The sequence below is a fragment of the Zosterops lateralis genome (genome assembly GCF_965231275.1).
Source record: "Zosterops lateralis genome assembly, chromosome: 4".
NCBI classification, from domain to species: Eukaryota; Metazoa; Chordata; class Aves; order Passeriformes; family Zosteropidae; genus Zosterops; species Zosterops lateralis.
In genome coordinates, this window is record NC_139765.1 from 29,061,626 (window position 1) to 29,084,073 (window position 22,448).

At 41.4% G+C, this 22,448-nt stretch overlaps 1 protein-coding gene across 5 annotated transcripts; it reads left to right on the forward strand.

The window, feature by feature from the left end:
• Positions 1-624: 624 nt before the first annotated feature.
• USP44 (ubiquitin specific peptidase 44) lies at positions 625-18,969 on the forward strand. 5 transcript variants are annotated; one of them, XM_083858877.1, is made up of 7 exons: positions 932-954; positions 2,800-2,912; positions 6,075-7,583; positions 15,442-15,640; positions 16,083-16,191; positions 16,997-17,202; positions 17,564-18,969. In XM_083858877.1, exons 3-7 carry the CDS (start codon positions 6,156-6,158, stop codon positions 17,761-17,763), a joined length of 2,142 nt encoding a protein of 713 aa, XP_083715003.1. In that variant the 5' UTR covers positions 932-954; positions 2,800-2,912; positions 6,075-6,155; the 3' UTR covers positions 17,764-18,969. The 5 variants fall into 5 exon arrangements, with proteins under 5 accessions (XP_083715005.1, XP_083715006.1, XP_083715002.1 ...); XM_083858879.1 differs by lacking the exons at positions 932-954; positions 2,800-2,912 and adding an exon at positions 625-708; XM_083858880.1 differs by lacking the exons at positions 932-954; positions 2,800-2,912 and adding an exon at positions 685-708 and having other exon boundaries at positions 6,081-7,583.
• Positions 18,970-22,448: the final 3,479 nt, after the last annotated feature.

Genomic DNA, 22,448 nt, shown 5'->3' on the forward strand with positions numbered 1-22,448 from the left:
CAGGGTAAAGAGGCATCAAGTGTAAAAACCAGGACATCTGCAGGACATGAGTTTACAAGTCTTTTGCCTATTTAAGTTTCTGTAATGAAACCCGAGACTGAAAAAGTACTCAATAGATGGGTAAGAGGGCCCTGATAAGAGATTGGGGTTTTTTATCACGTGAGCTGCCTTGCAGAAGTTTCCACAAACAACCTGCCCAGAGATACGATAGGAAGGCGTTTCAAGGGCCGAGATCCCCGGCACGGTGTGTGTCTGTCACGGCCGGGCGGGCCCAGGGCAGGGGTGGCTCCTGGCGGCACCTGGGGCGGCGGGGCGAGGCCTGGGGCTCAGGGCAGCGCTCGGCCCGCAGAGCGCCCGCCGGGCTGCGCTCGGACAAAGGCGCCGCCGGTGCCAAACCACGGGTGAAAGTCTGGGAAGGAAATCTGGACACCAGCTCCTGGGGGGCCCAAGACCCGCTTCTCCCCGGCGGGTACAGACCCCCCTCAGGGCGAACAGGTGCCCCGCGGGCTCGGCCCGGGCAGCGGCGGCTCCTCGGGACCGGCCCCGGCCACCCCCGGCGCTCCCCGCGCTGCCCCCGGCCCCGCCGGACCGGCCCGCTCTGCCCGGCGGGCGGGGAGGCCGGGAGAGGTGGGAGGAGACGTGGGAAGGACTTCGGTTGCCACTACAAATGTGGTGACAGACCCGCCGCCGGCACATGGCAATGGGCAGGTCGGTGCGGGGCGGCGGGACGCGGGTGCCGGGCGGTGCGATGCGGGGGTGCTGGCGGTGCCGCCCCAGGGTGCGGATCCCGCGGGCTCCCCGGGCGGGCGGGCGGGGGTGTGGAGTGTGGGGCATGGGGTGTGTGGGGTGTGGGGCGTGGGGCGGGCGGGGGCGGCCCGGGCGGCGCTGACGTCGCGCAGGGGCCGCTCCGAGGCGGCGGCGGCTCGGGGCGCCCAAGATGGCGGCGGGCGAAGGGTGCGTGCGGGGCCGGCGGGCGGGAGCGGGAGCGGCAGAGGCAGAGGCAGTGCGGCGGCAGCGCTGCCAGCCCGCCGGGGCCCGCCTGCGGGGAGCAGGTGCCCGGCCAGGGGAGCGGGGGGCGGGAGACACCGGCGCCTTTTCCCCGGGGAGGGGCGGTAGCGGCGGCGCGGAGCCCGCCGAGGGGCATCTGCGGAGGGGGCGCTCGTTGTGGCGGGGCCGAGCCGGGGACGGCACAGCGCGGCGGGGGGTCGGGGAGCGGGACCCTGGACCCGCCAGCCCCGCCGGACAGCCCGGGTTCTGCCGCCTTCCCGCCGCGCTCGGTGCGTGCGGGGGAACTCCTGCCTGGGGCCCGCTCCCTTGCACGTCCCGGAGGGGCCGGGAGGACGGCGGGGTGAGGGAGAGCGCGGGGAGCGGGCCCGCCGCGCTGGGCTCCCGCGGCGGTGGCCAGGGCCGAGGTCCCGCCATGTCACCGGGAAGCGCCGGCGGGAGCCGCACCGAGCCCGGGCCAGCCTGGCCGCGGCGTCCGAACGGGCTGGGGCTGTCACAGCAGGAGCTGTCACTGCAGTCACAGATGCTCGTCTTTCTAAACGGGAAGAACGGTCAAGTGTAGCCTCAGAGCAGTAAGAAGCGCCTTGTTTTCCGTGCTTGTGTGAAAGTGCTTCGGTCTGTATAGTGTGTTTATCGTGGAGTCTCCACGGCAGGAAACGCGCTGTTATTGGCGGTACTGGACGTCGAATGTAAGGCTGTACCGCTGGCTGTGGTGTCCCCGGGTGAATGGGCACTTCTGGGCAGCACGCTGGGTGTACATTCTGTAGCTGGTAAAAAAAAAAAAAAGGCATAAAAAGTTAAAGTCTGCACGGCTGCAAAAAAGGGAGACTGGAGGGTTTCTTGTCAAAAGCTGTTCTGTTGGAAATCGGAAATAATTCACAAAATTTCTTTTTTGAAGTGCTGCTTTGATTTCAAGTCCAAATTGTTGCGCCTGCAGGACTGTACTGCAGCTGGAAGTTACACACAGAAATGTGTCGTTAATGTGTTTTCTTAAAGAAAACTGGTTTAAGAAAGCAGTACATCTGCCTTTTAGTTAGTGTATTTGTTATCTAAAACTTTGAGTTAAGTACCCATGATTCCTGTGTTTTCAGATATTCAGCGAGTATTCTGAAACTAATGAAAATCAGTTGGTAAACTAAAAACCAGAATATAAATGGGGCACAAGAGCACACACACGTACGTGTATTTATAATATATGTAATTGTACAATTCTGTACTGCACTTCTGGTCTAATATTTGAGACTTCTCATTTATGTGTTAAGCATTAATTACACAGGTAGTGACTAAAATACATTCTTTAGTTCATATTTATAGTTACGTTGTATAAATTTATCAGCTGTGAAAATGCCCCTTAAATTGTTAAAATATAGGATTTTTTTTTTTTTTAACATGGAACAGAAGTGAAGAAAACCATAAATTTTCATGATTTCTAAGTTGGTTTAGGCATCAAGTACTTTTTCAGCTCATGAATTACCCAAAAATGTACATTTTGCCAGCCATTCTTGAGTGGAACAAAAGGAATGAGCATGTCAGTAAGGTTGAAATATGGTACAATAAAAAAATCCTGTTCTATATATCTTTGTTTCTAGCTTGTGAAATTTCGGTGCAAGAAGAAACTTCTGTGTATCTCTCTGTTTCCAGAGAACTTAATGCTTTCAATACTACTATTCTATATGCTAGTAGTTGTTATTTTGCTTACTACTTCAGCTCAGGTCTGTGGTAAGAACACAGAGGGGGGCTTGATCTCTGAAGTGCTGGTCAACTAATTCAAAGTTTCTTTGTGTGTGTGCACAGAACTGAACCTCAGGAGAGAAGAATGCAGAAACCAGGGCTGAATAACTTCCTTTAGGGAATTTTAACATCGGAGCATTGGATTGTACTATTTTTATTCCAGCTGCAGTTTTCAGGTGTGAGAATGAATATGCAGTATTTTTCCCATTTCTTCCATCATTATTTGTCACGTCACTCATGTTTTTACCCTGAGATCTTTTGCCATATTTTCGTTGTAAGGTACAGTTTTTAAATGTTGTGGGTTAATGCAGTCTCAGTACTTCAAACGTTAATGATGTCGGTGTGCTGCTTGACATTCATCTGAACTTTTCTTGGTCTCACTTTTGTACTCTCAGCTTTTTTGCAGTGTTTTGAGGTATTGCTGTCTTTTTGACCAAACAGCATTTTAATTTCTTTACTTTTTTTCAAAGAAAGACTTCTCCCATGCTAAGATGTTTTCTCCCCCCTCCCCCTTCCACCGTCTCTTTTCTCCACACATCGACGTAGGTGGGAAAATGTCATGCTGGCTTGGTTGCTGGTGGGGGAGCTGGGGCTTTAGGTTTTCCCTTCGAGGTGCTGATCTGGTGCTTTCGTAGAATTGTGCTGCTTTTACATGAAGAGCTTGAATGTGCAGTCTGATTGACACAGTGGCTGTCCACTGAGGACTACTTTTGTCCTCAGTCCAATATCTGCTTACACTGAGGCATGTAAGCGGTTTTAGTCTTGAGAATGTTTTTAAAAGTGTGAAAAAAACCCCTGATATATAGTAATAGAAAGAAGGAAAAATAAAGTACAGGATTTACACAGTGACTTTAGCAAATCCAGAAAGAGTTGACCTGTTGGATTTCTCTAACTGACAGCGTTGCTGTGTGTGACAGCCCTTGGGAAGGCAGGGTTTAGTGCTCTTTTCTGGTCTGCTGGAAAGAACTGGTACTAATATGTTATGCAGTAGAATCTCTGTGTGTTGGCCAACACGAAGATGAGTCTTGTCCCTTAAAATTCTCTATACCATGTTTAATTATTGCAGCACACTTAACATACATATTACTATCCCGAATTTTATCAGTGTTACAAAAGTTCCATTTAGTTGTGGAAAAGAGGTTGTCAGACTAGAAGACACAAGATAATGCTGGCTGTCTTACTTAGCGACAATATAAAAAGCAAACTTACTGTGCACAACTATTTGTAAAAGAATCTAATTGGCAGTCTGCAGATAAGATTGCCTTTTAGAAGGAATGAATGTTATGGGTGCAAGCAAGAAGAAAAAGTAAAGCAAGCCATTACTTTTGTGATCTGTTGACCATAGCACACAAGCGATCTCGACCTCCGCTAATGCACTATGGCTGGTACTTGATCTGGGAGCTGCTGAATGGCTCCCCAGAGGTCACGGTGCCTGAAATTCTTTGGTGCAGTCAGTATAGACTGGAAACAACTCTTAGCCAGAATGAATGACAGATTAATATGGGCATGTAAAACTGTGTACAAGTTTTTAGTTTCTCTACAGCTGGTTCAAGCTTTTCTTCATTACAGCATAAATTCTATACGACATGTGCAATGCTGGCTGTGATTATGTGCTTAGAGAGTTATTACAGCTCTTATGTTGGTATCTGTAACATTTTAAAGGGCACTAGCCATGGGCCAATTAACCAAACAAAGCCATTTTTGATTGAATCGTTTAACGGCAGTTTTTATCGAAGTAGCAGATGCAAATTAGAGCTTCTTTTCCAGCCATCTGCAGCCTTTTATCTGTTTCTCTTCTTTAGTGGTGTCATACACATTAGGTTTCCCCTTGCCTACTGCTTATTTTACACTAAATATCTGTTCTGTATTGAGTAACCTATTCTTGTGTGCTTCATAACTGTAGAAATTAATAAATATTAGCATATTTAAGGCTAATGGCTGGAATGTAGTTTTTATGGTTCTATCCAGAGTTGTGTAAATCACTCAGTACTTAAGTAGTATGGTTTATTTACCTGTAAAGCATAGAATCCAGGACCTTGATACTGTACAGCCTAGGCCAGGTCCAGAGCATGTATTTGTAATGGCAAAGCCTTGAACTCTTCAGGTGAATTAATTGTTTCATCTGGCAAGCACCGTGCATAATGGTACGGGTGCTGTGTGCTCTTTGGCCCTTCTGGTCAGTGATGTGGTGGGCACAAATGCCCCAGATCAAATGTAATCACTTCCTGATGCATCGTAGCACCGTTATAATTTAGCTCTAGGTGTTATATCTAAACAAGATAGTCAAAGGAAATGGTAAAAACAAGAATGAATCACTGTCTCTTTAAATTTTGCTAACCAGAGACTGTTTTGGGTAAATGTACCTTACAGGAGGAGGCAAAAAGAGCAACTGTGAACAAATAAATGCAACCATACAAACTTAATAAAGGATGTAAGCCAGTGCTAGACAGATTTTTAAATGATTTTTGAAGATCTGGATTAGAAAGTTTTTATAAAGTTTGTGGTAACTGATGTAGATACTACCTGGTATTTCTGCCTTAAGAAATCAAGTTCTGCTTTGCCAAGTTACTCTTTCCGAGGTGTTAGGATGGCATGTTACAATGTAGGTATTTAAGATACATTGTTATAGAAATGGTATAATGGATTTGACTGAGCACAGAGGGGCAGTGATTTAATTAAAGGTATGGATTAATTAAGGGTTTGAGTTGTATAAAGCCTCATTTGTCTGAACTGTTGGCACTGTGTAAACATAATAAATTTAAGTGAACTTTGCACTTCTGCACCTCTGTGCTTAGGGGTTGAATTAATAGGAGAATTTTGGAATCACAGAATGGTTTGAGTTGCAGGGGACCATAAAGATCCTGTAGTCCAATCCCCTGCTGTGCACAGAGGCACATCCAATTAGACCCAGTTGTTTAAAGTCCAATCCCACCTGGCCCTTAAGAGTTCTAGGGATGGCGACATCCACAGCTTCCCGGAGCAGCTTTTCTCACTTTAGGTTGTGTTTGTATCCGAACTCTGTAGCAGCATCTTTTAATGAAATCAGTGCCCTTAATAAAAAAGCCTAAACCAGGCCAAAAGTGTGGCTCGTATGCTTCAGTCCTGAGCCACAAAGCACTGGAAATATAAAGAGTGGTGTGCAGGCAATTTAGTGTGAATGGGGAACAGCTGAAGGTGTTAAGTGTGTGTGGTTCCACACTGATTTCTTTCATGTGTTTGGTGGCACTCAGCTGGATGATGATAGTGATCTTCATCTCAATATGAATTTGGTACATTGACTCCTGTAAAAGGGGTACGTTTTGATATTTATGAACTATAACTTTCTTTTTTTTTTTTAGTTGCAGATTGAAGTATCATGGGCAGAAAATAGTTTGGATTATGTGTTTTGCCAGCATATCTCTGCAACTTCAGTTTTAACAATGGATAAGTGTAAGCACGTGGGACGTCTGCGACTGGCCCAGGATCACTCCATTCTCAATCCTCAGAAATGGCATTGCGTGGACTGCAATACTACAGAATCCGTGTGGGCGTGCCTCAGCTGCTCACATGTGGCCTGTGGCAGATACATCGAAGAACATGCACTAAAGCACTTTCAGGAGAGCAGCCACCCAGTGGCATTGGAAGTAAATGAGCTGTATGTTTTCTGTTATCTCTGCGACGATTACGTTCTCAATGACAACGCAACCGGTGACTTAAAACTCTTGCGGAGTACGTTAAGTGCAATCAAGAGTCAAAACTATGAGTGCACGACTCGAAGCGGGAGGACTTTGCGTTCTATGGGCACAAGTGATGATTCCTACCTTGCACACGGCGGTGCCCAGGCCACGCTTCGGAACGAAGACAGGATGTTCACAGCTCTCTGGCACCGGCGACGCGCGGTCCTCGGCAAAGTATTCAGATCCTGGCTTGAGTTGACACCTACCGGAAAAAGGATTTTGGAACAAGAAAGACGTCAAGAAGAAGCAGAGCTAAAAAAGGACGAAGCTAGGAAGAGAAGACAAGAACGAAAGCGTGAATTGAAAGCAGAGATGGAAAAGATGCCTCCAAGAAAGAGCAGTCGTTTACAAAATCTGATTAGAATGTCCTCAAAACCAGAACCCTGCCCTCAAGAAATGTCACAGAACATAGAATTTTTGGCAGAGTTGAAAGAAACATATACCTCGGAAGAACTGAGATTGAAAAAAGTAAGTGACTCTCCCATTAAACGAAGGCCTACAGTGACTCCTGGAGTAACAGGACTGAGAAACCTGGGAAACACGTGCTATATGAATTCTATCCTGCAGGTATTAAGTCACTTACTTATTTTTCGAGAATGCTTTTTAAAGCTTGATCTCAACCAAACTCAGGAACTGCTGGCAACAGCAACCAATGGTAAAACAAGATCTTCATCTAAACACCTGTCAATAGCTGCCTCAACATTACACACGAATGAGAACCAAGAGACAGTAAAGGGATCATATTCTGTGAGGCGGCCTAGTGTATCCTCTGGATTAAGTGGAGGAGCATCAAAAAGTATGGAACTTATCCAGCCCAGGGAGCCCAGTTCAAAGCACATTTCTCTCTGTCATGAGTTGCATACTCTATTCCAGGTTATGTGGTCTGGCAAATGGGCACTGGTGTCTCCTTTTGCCATGCTTCATTCTGTGTGGAGACTAATTCCAGCCTTCAGAGGGTATGCCCAACAAGATGCTCAGGAATTTCTCTGTGAACTTTTGGATAAAGTGCAGCAGGAACTGGAGACTACGGGGACCAGATACCCAGCTCTCATCCCTGCTTCTCAAAGAAAACTTATAAAGCAGGTTTTGAATGTGGTTAACAACATTTTTCATGGACAGCTATTAAGTCAGGTATGTTTTTTGATTACTCTTTTTAAGGTGTTTAATGATTTGTAGTTCTAGATTTACTTTAGTCAGTCAGGGATGGACATACTTCAGAGGTTTATACATTTATAATTACTGAGGTGGGATGGTGAGGATATATTACACAGCTTCAGAAGAAATATTATGCAGTTTCAATAGAAGCCACCCTGTAGCTCTTCCACTGCCAAAACCCAAGCAATTCAAACCCAATACACCTGTTGATCATAAAAGACTTGAATTTGTTATTATAAAACACACCTTTCCACCTACAGAGAAACACTTGCATTTGCTGTTAAGCACCAACTCATTTGAAGGAATAAAGAATTTACAATTTTAAGTATCTGGCTTATCACTATAGTGCTGCTAGATAAAAGATGTTAAGGAAGGTGTTAATCTCGTGTAAGTAGTAACTGATTAGGTAATGGATGTCTAACAGGATGTTATTTCACTGAATAGCTTGAATTTGAGATTGATGACCAGTGAGTAATTGCATGTCATGATTTTATGTACAGAAATACTAATTCTTCTTTTCTGTTACAACACAAAGATACAGAGGGCTCTGTCAACACAGGAACCAAATTTGTGGGGTGGAGGCAATAGTGGTTTTCTTTCTTTCTGCATGACAACTTTTTTTTTTCCTACCTCTCAGCTCCCTGTTAAGTATTTCAGTGTGTTCACTGCTATTATGCATATCCCAAAAGTGCGTGTGTACAAATGTCTGAATACTGACTGAACAAACAAATGCTTGTTTCTGATGAATTAATCTGAAAACTAACCACATTGAAGCAGGAACAGAAGTTGGGAAATTCCTGGCTCCTGGAATGGATCTGTAGTATACACGAATATGATACTGAGGGAGTGTGGAAGCATTTGATGAATATTGTGTGTAAAGAAAAGGTTTAACACAAAAATGTCTGTTTCTGGTATTCTGTCTATTTGTTTGATGCTTTAATGTTTTAGTATGTAAAACTGGAAATCCAAGTGGTTTTTGACTAAGGTAGGATTGTTTACTGCTATGATACATATAAACTTCATAGGAAGGTAACAGGGTTGTTTGCAGCATATGTCAGTCCTCCATCATTTTAGGTTTGGTGAAACTACTGGGAGCTGTTAGATCTATCAATAAAAGTGGATCACCAGCTACCTTCTGTCTGGGCCAGTGTATGAGCACTTCTGTGGCATACTTCCTTTCCTTGGCTAGTACATATCTTTGTGTCAGTGTTGCACAACTGGAAGTGTTTAGTATATTATGTCATGAAAGAGTTTTTATTTTAAAATTCCATTCCTCTCCAAAATAGCAATTTTGTCAGCAAAAATAAAGTAATTTTTTAGGAATACTGGCAAGGTTTTCTTGCACTTCTAACCTCACAGGATTTATTGCTTTGGTAAGAATTTTCAAGGGTCTAAAGACTCAGCATCATTTCAGTAATAACTATTTTCACGTGTTTTTAGCTTTATGTGAAGAGGTATCCTCTGATTTCTGTGGCTACATACAGCTCTTACTGCAGCTCCTCCATGTCTGTGTGCAGAATACAGCCTTGATGAACTCAAGAATGCCTGAAGTGAGAGGAACAAGGAAAAGAGTATTGAGGCTGTTATCTAGTAATTTCTCCCTGGCTCATTAGGCAGTCTCCACACTTTACCTCCTCCCAGTGTTCCCTTTGTCTCCTGCCACTCCTTTTTTTCAGTTTAGTCTTCACTTGTGGTTTTGAACGTGATAAATATTATAAGGAAAAGGTAAGCCCTGAAGATTTCTTCCTTGTAAAATATATTCAGGTCATCTGAATATATCTGGTGTTTGCACATGGAAAGATGAACTTTAAAAACTCCATTAGGCAGTTATTTTCCTTTCCTCAGTAAGATTCCTGCATCATGATTTCACTAGGCGTTTGTCAGAACTGCTTTAATGAAGTTAACTAAAAAGGCAAGAAAACACCCATGAAGGGCTGAAAAAAACCCCAAACTTCTTGCTGTCATTGTGTCTTGGACAGTGTTAGCTCTTAAAAGCAAGGAGTGTATGTTTAATCCTTACAGGCTTAACTATCTATCTTCAAGATAAATTAATACCCTGATAAATATAGTAATAAAAATAAAGTAATATGTAATACTGTGACAGTATTACAGTTTCTCTCTAGAAGATAGTTGGAGCCGTTCCCAGCTGCCCTCATTAAAAATGAGACTGGATTTTAGCCTAGCATGTTAAGTTACATCTTACTTCACTGAAAAAAGGGAATTGGGAAGCGTGTTTCAGTGCGCAGTTGCCTTCCATTTTAAACCCCCTAAAATGTTACCATACTTACTGCCCCTATGTACAGAAAATATAAGTTTAAGATACTTGATTCTGTGAGATACTCAAGTGCCATGAAGTCAATCTCCCTGACCTTCAAACCTCAGGAATACTATGAGCTACTCCTGATAAAGTACACAGAGGATCCCTTACGCTGCTGATAAGCTGTATGTTTACTTTGGTATCACATTACTTTCACATGTGCAGCTAAACTTTTTCCCCCTTTTTCTAGTTCTAATTTAACTTGCAGGGAAGTCATAGTCCTGAGTTTACTGTCAGTCTGTTGCTGTTGAAGTGCTGCCTGGTTCAGCACTAACTGAATTTAGGATGTAAGATTAAGAAAGCAGAGAATTAAATGTTTGAGAATCTTATGCAGATTGCTTTTTGATAATTAGAAAAAGTTTTGCGTAATGTCAAAACAATTGAACATTTTATATGAGGTAGTTGCTTTTGTTTTGCTATGTTCTCAGCTTATTTAAAGTAAGTTTTCTTCATCTGCTGCTTGAAATATTTTACTATTTTATTGAGTACTAGACTAGGTAATGGGTAACTCCAGGAACAGCATGAGCAAATTGGTTTTTTATTTTATATTTATTCCAATACCTGTTTTAGGATTTCAGCTTGTGATTTTGCAGTACTGTGAAACTGCAATACCTGGTACATCTGAGAGAAGTAATGATCTGCATTGTAGGTGCAAACCCCTTCCCCTCTGTTCTGTCTTTTCACATGCTAGTCTTCCTGCAGTGACTGTCTGGAGAAAGTGGCTCAAAGTCTCAAACCCATTGGGACTCTGAGGAGATCCCAGTGTGTCTATTAGAATCCTGGTTATTTCCAATCCCTCAGTGCTTGTACTCTTGTGGAAAGTACTGTCTCCTGTCCTCAGTCCTTCAGTGGGAAAGGAGAAATAACTGTGCCATGAACTCATGTGGCAGCGGTAAACTGACCCACACTGGCTCACAGATCTTTAAATACACATTAAGAGCTCAAGTATGTTTGCTGTTGTCTCAAGAGTTTTTTGGCTTGTGTTTTTTTAAATGGTAGGAACTAAATAGCACAGTGTGCAACAATTTTTGAAGTGTCTTTATTTCAGCTTTGTCCATATTAAGCAAGGAAGAGGACAGGTGTCTTTCTAAAAATCCAGAAATGGAAAGAGCAGATTTTGTGATGTGCCACAGGTACTCAGAAATCATATGAGCAGAAATTCTCACACAAGGATAAAATCCACCTTGAGCTTCCTTCTCTGGGCTGAACAGTCCCAGCTCTCTCAGGCTTTCCTCATAGGTCAGATATGTCCAGATATTTTATCATCTTCCTGACCCTTTGGTGGACTCAGTCCAGCATATCCATATCTCCCTTTTTTCTGAGCACTGGGACCAACACTTGAGCTGTTTGGGAGCTGAGGAGAAGGCAGGAATCACCTGCCTGGACTGGCTGGTGATGCTCTGCTCAGCTCCAGAGGCTGTTGGCCTCCTTTGCTGTAAGGACACGTTACTGGCTCATGGACAGCTTCTACCCCAGGCCATTCTCTTCCCCACAGCCTGCACTGGTGCCTGGGTGATTCCTGACCAGGAGCAGGATGTGATGTTTCCTTTTGTAGAGCTGCATAAGGTTCCTCTTGTCCCATTTCCCAGCCCTGTCCTATTCCCACTGGGTGACAGTGCCCCAGCCACTCCTCCTGCTTTGTGTCATCTGCAGACTTCTCTGAGTTCAGAAGAATTGGCTCCAATATTTTTCATAGCAACGCATGGTAGGATCTAGCTTTTGATACCTCTAGGCATGCTTAAAACTTTAAAACTTCCTAAGCAGTTTGATTACTTCCTGATCATTTTTAAGGTGGAATCTGAGTAAAATGATTCCCCCACTCTTGCTCAGCATGGCAAAATAACATCCTGCAGTGATCAGAGAAATAAATATGCCAAGTCTCAGTGAGTGAAGTTGGTTCTAACCGGGGTGGTAGGTGAAGTATTCTTAAAGAATATTTCAGGACAGATTGTCTGAGAAAAGAGGAAATGTGATTCTTGAGTTGTTTGAAAGTCTTCAGTTTTGGATAGTGTGGTGTGAGTTTGGGGGAGAATGCTGAGGGCCATCTCTGTACTGCTGGGTGTTAAGTCTGCCACTGAATAGGCTTTTAAAAAGACAAGAACTTCAGGCAGGTAATGGGAGGATTTGCACTTAAGCCAGTTGATGTCTTTTATACTGATTTCTATATTTTGTGTTAGTCTTTGTGCTTTTATTTTTAGCCTGACATACAAAATGATTGTCAAGTTCTTTTCCAACTAAATGAAAGTAACATTTTGAATTAATCTGTAAGAGACCATTGAATCACAGACCACAGTTAGCTGTGGTTATGCTTTATGTTATTCTGCTAAACAGATAAAGATCATTTTGATTATGCTGTATGCTTATCACCAAAGTTCTGTTGGGTCTTTTGTATGCTGACTGTCATATGAATTCTGCATTGTAGCTGCATTTCAGAGATCCCCTTCAAATGGTTACTTTGCTGGGCAAAAATCGAGTTACTAGTCGTTATATATATGTCTCATCTAGTGAAAGCACAAAAATGGGACTGGCTATTTTACTCTTCTTAAAAACAACAAAGGAAAAAAACAGTCGGGGCAGAGGTGGTTAGAGTTTTCTTTCTTCCATGCAAGTACAGGGAACACAGGCAAAACAGTTGATGATGGAGTTGGCTTTTTCTGCAGCAATATGTTAACTATTTTCTTTAGCTGCATTTTCACTGAATGCCATCCAGGGCAGTGGCTGTCCATCACGTTATTGCGGCCACAATGATGCTTGTCTGAGTAGTCTCCATGCTTAGTTTGAATCAAGCAATTTGATCCAACTCTTTTCAGTCTGGCCTTTGGCCCGTGATTGAATACTAAGCTTTAACCAAACAATTGTATTTAGTACCCGTGTTTCAAGGCATAAGAGGGTGGTCAGGGCAGAACATAAGGTAGAGATTTCAGACTAGTTAAAATCAGTAATTTACTTTGCTCTAATGTGAACATCTCATTTGCTTTGCTATAAATGACAGCATTAAAGCTTGTTGTAGTAGCAATTCTGAACTGTAATGGAAATTGTGAATTATAATGTGAAATCCAACTGTGAATTTATCATAAAGATAGACATCACTAACAAGATTGCTAGAGTAGATTCCCTTCCCTGTTACTGTTGTGAATACTTATACAAAGTTACACTGGACAAATGCATAAAGTTTTTGCTCGTTGAGTTCATGTTTGGAGTTCTTTTTGTTTTGTGTTTTATAAAATCTCATCTCGCTCAACCAACTTTTGAACAGTTTTTACAATTTCTGCCCCTCTCATGGAGAAAGGAAATCTGGATTGCAGTGTGTGAATGATAATGGAGTGTGAGATAAAGGAGACTCATTTAGGACAGAGAGAACAGTGATGGGAATGTCATGAAGGCAGTGCCAATGGATAGGCCAATGTAGATGGATTCCATAGGAGGCTGGGAATCCTCCTGCTTTTTGAGTAACCCAGTTGGTAAGCGCAGGCCTGGCTAAGAAATCACTTCCCCCCTTGTTGCAGCCAGGCTTGGCTGTCCTTTCCCGCCGTGTCCGTGTCCGGGAGCAGTGAGCACTCAGCACTGGGCTGATGGGGCTGCCCGGGTGTGTCAGTTACCGGCCTCTTGGCAGCTGCAGAAATCCCAGTGCGACTCTGCTGCACTGGGGACTGGCTTGGATTTGAGGAAATAAGTGGAGCTCTGTATCAGTATATCAGGAGTTTGTCCCCACAAATCAGCTTTGCTCACATTTGCATGACGAGATGAGAAGCAGATTTATTACATCTGTTTGTGTTCTTCAGGTTTTTGACTGGCAAAATTGGAAGCTGGGTCTATTATTAATTTCTTTTTCTCTGGGATAGTACTCCTTAGCCAGTTGGGAAATAAGATCTTAATCTAGATTATTAATTTAATACACTAAATTTAAACCCTCAGTATGTGTTAAAATTATCTGTACTGAGGTAATTTGTGTTCTACATCCTGAGCTCCTTAATCTTAAGTGTGCATTCCTGGGAAACAAATTCTGATGTAACTCATCAATTAAATAAACTTTTGGCCCAACAAAATTACCCATTTGTACAGCAGAAATTTATTAGTCATTCTGAGTTTAAGCTGGAGTGTGGTTGAACTGTGGCCAAACATACTATTTTGTCTCCTGTGTCTAGATTTCAGCTCTGAATTACTAATAATTTGTGGCCTTGAAATGTTGCCAGATGTTAGCACTTACAAAAGACGCTCCTGGCAGTGTAAATTTAAACAGAAGAATCTCCTCTTTTCTGCCATGTGAGTTTGAAGTTTTGTTTTCTAAGAACAAAGCAGTGGCATTTTCATCTTAAAGCAGTTAACAGTTTTTGTAACTGCACTGCTAAATGTTCATGCTGGTACACAAATCCACATGTGCAAGTAGGTGGCTAATGCAGAGATGGAGTATAAGCTGTTGCAGCTGCTGAGTGCAGTTACAAGAACACCTAGGAAGAAGATACCATGTGGTGACAGATAGGTCCTTATATAAATGATCATGAAATAACAAAGCAGGGTGAATAATTACCTAAGAGCAAACCTTCAGAGGAAAACAAAGGAGTGTCTGAACACAACCGTGTGTGCTTTCACACCTGTGTAGGCTTACTAACCAAACTGAAGGGAGCTACACTGAATTTATGTAGAACAGCAGCAGGATAAAGGGGTCCCTGTGAAATAACAATCTTTGGATGTCACATGAATTTTCATTCCTTTATTACTATGTCTTTGTGTTAGTTGTTCCAAACAACTTGTGGTATTTTCCTAAATAGGAAGCATGCAACACCTAATGTGTTGTCTTTCCAGCTTAGAAGAGCTACTGCTTTTAACTTATTTTCCTAAGTATTGAATGTTATAATAAATTATTGTCACCTGCTGTAGTATCTGCATTTTCCAGGTTGACTCACTTCACTTCTTTACATTTTATTTATGTTGTCTTACTGCTTGTCCTTTCCCTAGTGTGACGATGGATCCACTTACTGAAAGAAGAAATAAATTATTTTTACCTGTTAATTTTTCTTTGAAGAAGTGTGCTTCCTAATCCAGGCTTCCCTGGAAGACTTACAAAGTAAGAAGGATATGACTTTAAAATCCCCAGCTGTTCCTTTTCTTGTTTTGTTTTGTTTTTCTTTTTTGTGTGTGTGATTTTGATTTATTTTGATTTATTTTTAAATTAACCTATATTATAGTTTCTCATGTAAATTTTCCTTTTGGAGAAAAGACTCCTGAGACTTCACCAGCTGCTTTCTTTTGGACAGTCCCAGACAAAACATTTTGACACTGTTTCTGTTTCTCAGTAAAACAAAAGAACACTTACTTGTTTGTGATAACATTTTGGACATGCTGCTTCAGAGAAAAGAACTTAGGTGTATCATCTCTGTTGTTAAATGATTTTGTCTTGTCTTTGGTTACCCTTGGTTATCTCTAGGAAAAAGAATATCTTTTTAGAGCTATGTTATGGTACATGTTTAGCAAAGTACATTTTGGAATGTAAGCAGCTGGTGAATATCTTTTTTACAGGTTACATGCCTTGCCTGTGACAATAAATCAAATACCATAGAACCTTTCTGGGACCTATCCCTGGAGTTTCCTGAGAGGTATCACAGCAATGGCAAGGAGATGTCGTCTCAGTATCCATGTCTGCTGACAGAAATGCTGGCCAAGTTTACAGAAACTGAAGCTTTGGAAGGAAAGATATATGCATGTGATCAGTGCAACAGTGAGTAAAGGCAGTATGTACTCATGCATACGTTCTCTGTGTAAAATATAAACTGACAGTGCAAGTATAGAAGTCTTAAAAGTATATTGCAAACAAAAACCTTCTTATGCCCTGGTGTGGTCACTTGGTAGCTGTTACTTGCCCCCTAGAAGATGAAATTGTTCAAAAAATGTTTTGAAGTGTGATGCTTCATTTAGATACATTCTCATGACACACTGATGGGGTTTCTAATATTCCCAGCTGAAGAAGCCATCACCTTTTTAAATTAAGGTGACTAATGTAAGTGACCACAAGTATTTTTTACTTGCATCGTAAAATAACCCTTTTTAAGGAGGCATGTATCACAGATACTTAGGTCTACACAAATCTGTGGATAAAACTTAGACTGAAATACAAGGCTGTTACCAAGATTTGTATTGTGTAACTGTGTGTTTGACCTCAGCAAAACGAAGGAAGTTTTCTTCTAAACCAGTTATACTCACAGAAGCTCAGAAGCAGCTTATGGTGTGTCGACTACCTCAGGTTCTCAGATTACACCTTAAACGGTTTAGGTAAGTAGTACCACAACAAAAAGTGTTGCAAACTGATAGATTCAGTCTTGCTCTACCATTGCTTAGAATCAATGTTGTTCAGCATCAGTTCCATTTCTCTTTACTGATATGGTGAGAAATAGTTACTAGAAACTTCTTTTTCTTGTTCACTTGAAACATCAGTAAGGTATGTTGCAAGTAGGGAATTAACTTTTTGGATTTCAGATACTTGCTACTTTAGTACCAAAATTATTTTATCCTTTTTTTTGGTCAAAACCTACTAACCTTGCTCTGAACTCTATTGGTAAAAATTAATAATGTCTTATGTCTTGTGATGTCTTGAGGTAGAGTAGGATGCTCATAATCACTAATGTACAAACCCTGGACAGTATTCAGTGGAAGTCTCAGATAACCTTCTGATGTTTAAATGCATAAATACATTTAGCCTCAGAGAAAAGAAGTGGACACTGCATCTCTGTGAACTCATAGCCCCACATCAGCACCATCTGTCCCTTGTAAAAAGAAAATTGAAAATGAGATAGAATAAATGAGAAATACCAAAGAGGTAAAACAGGTGGGAAGTACTTCCTACTCACCACTGCACAGATCTTAAGATCGATGTTTCCGAAGATGAGAACAGTAGGTACCATAGACACGTTTAAAAGGCCTTGAAATAAAGAAGTGAAAGAGGAAGCCTAGAAAAAAAAAAACAACCTAGAATTTCTTTTGTGCACAGAATAATAATGAAAATTTTATGTTATGTTCGAACATGATTCCGAATGCTGTGCTCTTTCTTTAAAAAGTAAGCTTTCATTTAACTTTGCAGGTGGTCAGGACGTAATCACCGTGAGAAGATCGGTGTACATGTTAGTTTTGATCAAATGCTAAACATGGAGCCTTATTGCTGCAGGGAATCCCTCAAGTCTCTCCTGCCTGACTGCTTCATCTACGACTTGTCTGCTGTGGTAATGCATCATGGGAAAGGATTTGGCTCAGGGCACTACACTGCCTACTGCTACAATTCTGAAGGAGGTAGGAACCAGCTGGGAAATGAGCAGGGAGGGAGAAAGGGGTGTTCCTAATTCTGAACTGATACAATGACTCTTTCTCAAAAGCAAAAGGGAATCAATTGTAGCCGATGTGCATGGAATGAGAAACGCAGCTCTGCAGACCAACAGTTCAGTTTTTGTATTGCTTGTTCTGTGTGTTCTAGCTATAAACTCCTGTAAATCTGAGGAAGCTAAGCTGGGCTTCTAAAACATTGAGGCAAATAAACCAGATCAACTGAAACAGTTTAATGGGACCAAACACTAATTAATTATTACTTATGATGCAATTACTTAAAATGACTGTTCTGATGACATTTTTTTTCTGGTATGTTTCCTTATTGTAGGATTTTGGGTACACTGCAATGATTCAAAACTCAACATGTGCACTATGGAAGAAGTATGCAAGGCTCAAGCCTACATTTTGTTTTACAGCCAACGACTTACTCAGGCAAATGGACATGGTAGAGTCCCCTGTCCTAGCACAGCTGAAAGCCAGCAGCACACAGAATTAGCTGGCTGTTCCATGGACAACAGTAGCAGCTAATCCAAAGCCAGTTAACTGCGTGTGCATGATAAAGGTTTAAATTGTTGTAACTATGTATTTTTAAAAGGAAGTACAGTATTGTACTTTTTCAATGTTTATATAGTTTTGTATTAGTTGAAGTACTCTTTACAATGGTTAGCAAAAGTTTTTATTGACAATAAGTAACTTTCTAAGTACCTAGAATTTCAATACAGCTATTTTTTTAAGGAAGAGATTGCTATGTGCATTTAACTTTTACCTCAGGCTATTTTTTTAAGCTGGTTTTGTATTTTGATAATATTTTTGAATTGGTTGAGAAAATGTACTTCAATGGGCAACTGATATTTTTCTGGTTAATTTTCTGTATATGCTTGTGTACATTTTATAGTATAGTTCTAATGATACCATGATTCTTACTGTCTTGCAGGAATTGCTACTAGGTCTTAGAATATTGACATTCACCAGCAAGGAATGTTAAAACATGTCAGATAGTAACTTAACTGAGTTTTTTGTAGGCAACTTTCTGTGAAATTATTTTGCAAGCTTGAATGGCTATACTAAAGATACACTGATAGAATTTCTTAAAATCTGAACTTGAGGAAATAGAGCATGAAGTTATTTTCATGTAAGTATTGTAAGAGGAATGTTTAATAACACAAGAATGTATCTTTACTGAGGCTTGCATGTTTTTGCCTTAACAAACCTGACAACTTAAAACTCAAGTGCCAAATTCAAAGTAATTTAACAACCAGGGGCTTTTTTATTCCAAAAACATTTTAAAGCTTTTTTAAACAAACAGGTAAAAAAACCCTCAGTAACCCTCCAACAATAAAACCACACTCACTCACCCTGCTGTCATTGCTACAAGAACATGAGCATCCCTGTTCTTGAATTGGACCAGCTTACTTTAAGCTGTAGCAAGCATTGTCTGTCTCACTCATCCCTGAAAAAACAGCTGATGAAAAGTAGCTGCAATGTTTGCATGAAAGCATTCTCAGTCTGGTTTCATTACCCACAACTGCTGTATCTTATACTACATGGTCCTACCACTAGCATTAACAGAACTGTGCAGTGAGGAGAATTTAACAAGCAGGAATTATCAATCCTCCACATACAGTAGTTAATGCAAATTAAATTTTAATTGTGAAGTTAGTTATTTTGCGTATGTCCTATGCAAATTGTTACCTCATCTTCTGCAAAGTTTATACCTCAATAAAATGCCTTGATATGGACATAAAAATGTGTGTATACTGGAATCAATTCCTACATTTTCATTACATTTTTAAAAATTTTTAGATTTTTGTCTAACGGGTTAAGGCATTAACTATAGAAATGCTTTGGCTGTCAGTGATTTAACAGCTGGTTTTATTAATGACTTCTGCTATAATTTCTGTTTCTGAAAGATGCCATATTATAGCAAGGACAGCCTCAGATTTTAAACTTCTTGGTCGTGTGCTCATCGTAATTAAGTGTGCAAAACAGTTCATGTGTTGGCTTGGGGAATTTTTTGGTTGGTTGGGTTCTTTGTGGGTGTTTTTTTGTTTGTTTTTTTTTGTTTGTTTGTTTGTTTGTTTTTTGCTAAAAGCCACGTGCTGAAGTGAGTGATCTGACAAATGTATTTGTTATGGCTGTTCAATCTTTCAAATACTTTCTCTACTGTCCTTGCTGGTGAGGAAATGAATGTAATTTAAACACTTTTTTCTACATACAGGTAGTTCAGAAAATTTGCCTTTTAGGCTTCTGGTACTTTTTCTTCCTCCAAGCACATCTCTTAGGAGAGCCATAGGGGTCTTCAGAGCCTCAGGCAATAATGGAAGAGTCTGTCTTTGGACGAGTAGAGAGCAACTTGGATGTGAGAGTTCATTAGTCTCAATCATCACCATTAAGTACATACTCAAGTCCCTTAGAAGGAATCTTACCCTGCCATTTTTACTAGAAAGTTTGCCTAGGCTGTGCTTCCAGCTATTCCCCTGCATTACAGCAAAGATTGCTAAGTCTCGAGGCCTTCTCTGAAAGACATCATTAGCTCTGCAAAAGCAAATCCAGCTTTCTTCCTATTGCTGCTCTTGGGTAGAACAAGTGAAGGGGAGGAGAAAGAGTTCTAGTCCTCCTGATCAAGGCAGTGGGGAGGGTAGAGATTAGTACAGTCCACAAGGCTGAGCTAATTCAGGTGCTCTTCTCCACAGCTTCTGCTTCAGTTCTTAATACTTAACTAGTTCAGGTAGTAGCTCTGCACCCACTAACCAGATTAAGGCTGTTGGCCTCTTTTGCAATAAGGGCACTTTACTGGCTCATGGACAGCTTCTACCCCACGTCCGTTTCCTGGGCCTGTCCTGCTCCCCTTGTGTGGCAGTGCCCCCAGCTGGCCTTCCAGCCACTCGTTCTGCTTTGTGTCTTCTGCAAACTTGCTGAGACATCACAGGGATGCAGCACCCCAGGCCAAAGTAGCCTCACCTTAAATTGAAAATAGTAACAGTTTCCAGTCCCAGGTGGCAATTGATTTCTGCATCCTGACAGGACATTACCTTTACTTTCCTCCAGTATGAGAGAAAGCTTCTGTAGAGCCCTCTCCCATTTAAGGGATTCAGAGATTTAGCCTTACTAAAAGAACAAGAAATAGTAGTTTCAAGAACTGGGGACATAGGCACTTCCAAAACAACCATGTAAATAATTTACTGTTTATTTGCTGACTAGCCTACACAGGTTTTGGGTTTTTTCCTAGAGCCCTGTACTTTTGTAAAACAAGGGAAATGTAAGCATCAGTAGAAATGCAAAGCAAAGCTAAAATAAGTATGACTTTGAGTTATATGAGTTGGGTGCCTGCCATGGCAAAAACACAAATCAAAAATTATAAGAGTCACAGCAGAGTTGTCTGGTTTTTCTTTTACTTTAAAAATACGGAAACATTCAAAATTATAAAAACAGAAAAGCCTCTTGAATCCTTGTAGAAAGAAGTAACTATGCCCAAGTCTTAAAAAATGATAACCTGTTATAAAGCGTGCCATGCTTTTCTCAAGCTACACCGTCTTTATCTCTAAACACAACTTTGTGAAAGTGTTTGGACTGAGGAAAATATACTGCCCACCTCCCATTCTGGACAGCTGACTGATGTTCCACAGAAGGCCGAGTACCAACAGTGCATAACCCTGGGAAATGAATAACAATGAATATGAATGACAGATTTTTTTTTTTCCTAAAGAAAGGATTTGGCAAAATTCCTCTATCTCCAAAAGACCAGTTGTAAAAATCAAATTAACAAATTCCAGTTTACACATCCCATCATCGAGTTTCTGTACCATCTTCCTGTGTTTTTGTACTGTTCTGAAATACAAGTAGTGTTTTGATATGCTGAAGTGAACATGACACAACCATGTAGAAGGACACAGCAGCAGTTTTCTTGCTGGAACAGGAACTCCACTTGCCTCCCCACATGCCCTATTTCAGCCTCCTCTTTGAAATGTAGTTATACTCACCCAGCTATGTTTGTTGCACCCACAAACCCTGTCCTACCCACATCTAAGAGAAGTGTGGTAGTTGAGTCTAAAATTAGGAAAATCTTAGGCCATGCCTTCATCAAAAGGACACATCACTCAGGGTCAAGCTGTACATGCTCTAAATGATGTGTCCCACAAGGTCTGTGTGAAAGAAGCAGCTTGTCAAGTAGCTTCTGAACTCTGGTTCCTAATAATTTCTACAACAACCATCATCGTTTCTGGTGTTGCATGTAAAGGAAACAAGATGACCCATCATCTGGGTATTTGAAAACAGACTTCAACATCTGGCTCAAAAGTCTTTTGGAAAGAGAGCATGGTTCACTTACCAGACAACACAGCCAGGACTTTTACCACTTACAGCAACTGGAAAAGGCAACCTGAAGAGCATGAAAGCAGTAGGAAATTCATTTATTGTAAGGAGACAGAAATAGGGCTTGCCTTTTGTACTGCTGGGCAGGAAGATGCAGGACAACCAGCAGCTGTCATGAGGACACTCATATTCAGTTACACCCAGTTAAATTTATGGGCAATAATCATCACACTCTGCAAGTATTTTTCTGAGTCATTACCACTGCAACTTGTTACACGTGATTATCAGCCTCCACATTTGAGCTAACAAACAGCCAGCAAATTAAAAAGTTGCAGCCATAGTCCAAACTAGCTTTGCTAGTCTGGGTCTATTATATTCAGATTAAAAAAAAAAGGGGGGGGGGGAAGAAAACACATTGATTTGTAAAACCAAATAGTTTTAAAGTAACCATCAGTGAAGTTAAGAAAGCCTTAAACTGTAGAAACAATACCAAGTCCCACTGAGCTACTACTAAACAGGCACCTTCTAGAGAGAAAAGTCTGGAAATTGCCAATAAGCAGGCAAGAACTGAAACAGATTTGTCTTGCTTGTTTCTAGCAGACTTTGTACAAAAATAGGTGAGCTGGAAGCCAGCCAGGCTACAAGAACCTGCTCATAGCAGGCAAGTAGTGCAGAAAAGTATGGTCTTATTAGCAAAAATGAAAAGTGCAGCAGCAATACACCCAGCAACCCCACTCACCAGAGATTTCAAGTGCCAGCTTTCACTCTGCAATACACAACCTACACTAACTACTGTTTCTTGGGAAGCTGAGACTCACATAACCACACAGCATAAATTAAAATTCATTGCTGGGATGCCAAGATTCCCAAACAGCAACAGCCGAAATACACATTTCAGTATC

Excerpts from the sequence above, each read along its gene's own strand:
- USP44 (XM_083858879.1), top strand. The coding sequence starts at position 6,156 with ATGGATAAGTGTAAGCACGTGGGACGTCTGCGACTGGCCCAGGATCAC. Across the intron at positions 15,641-16,082 it reads TGCATGTGATCAGTGCAACA|CAAAACGAAGGAAGTTTTCT; the intron begins GTGAGTAAAGGC and ends GTTTGACCTCAG. Across the intron at positions 17,203-17,563 it reads CTGCTACAATTCTGAAGGAG|GATTTTGGGTACACTGCAAT; the intron begins GTAGGAACCAGC and ends TCCTTATTGTAG.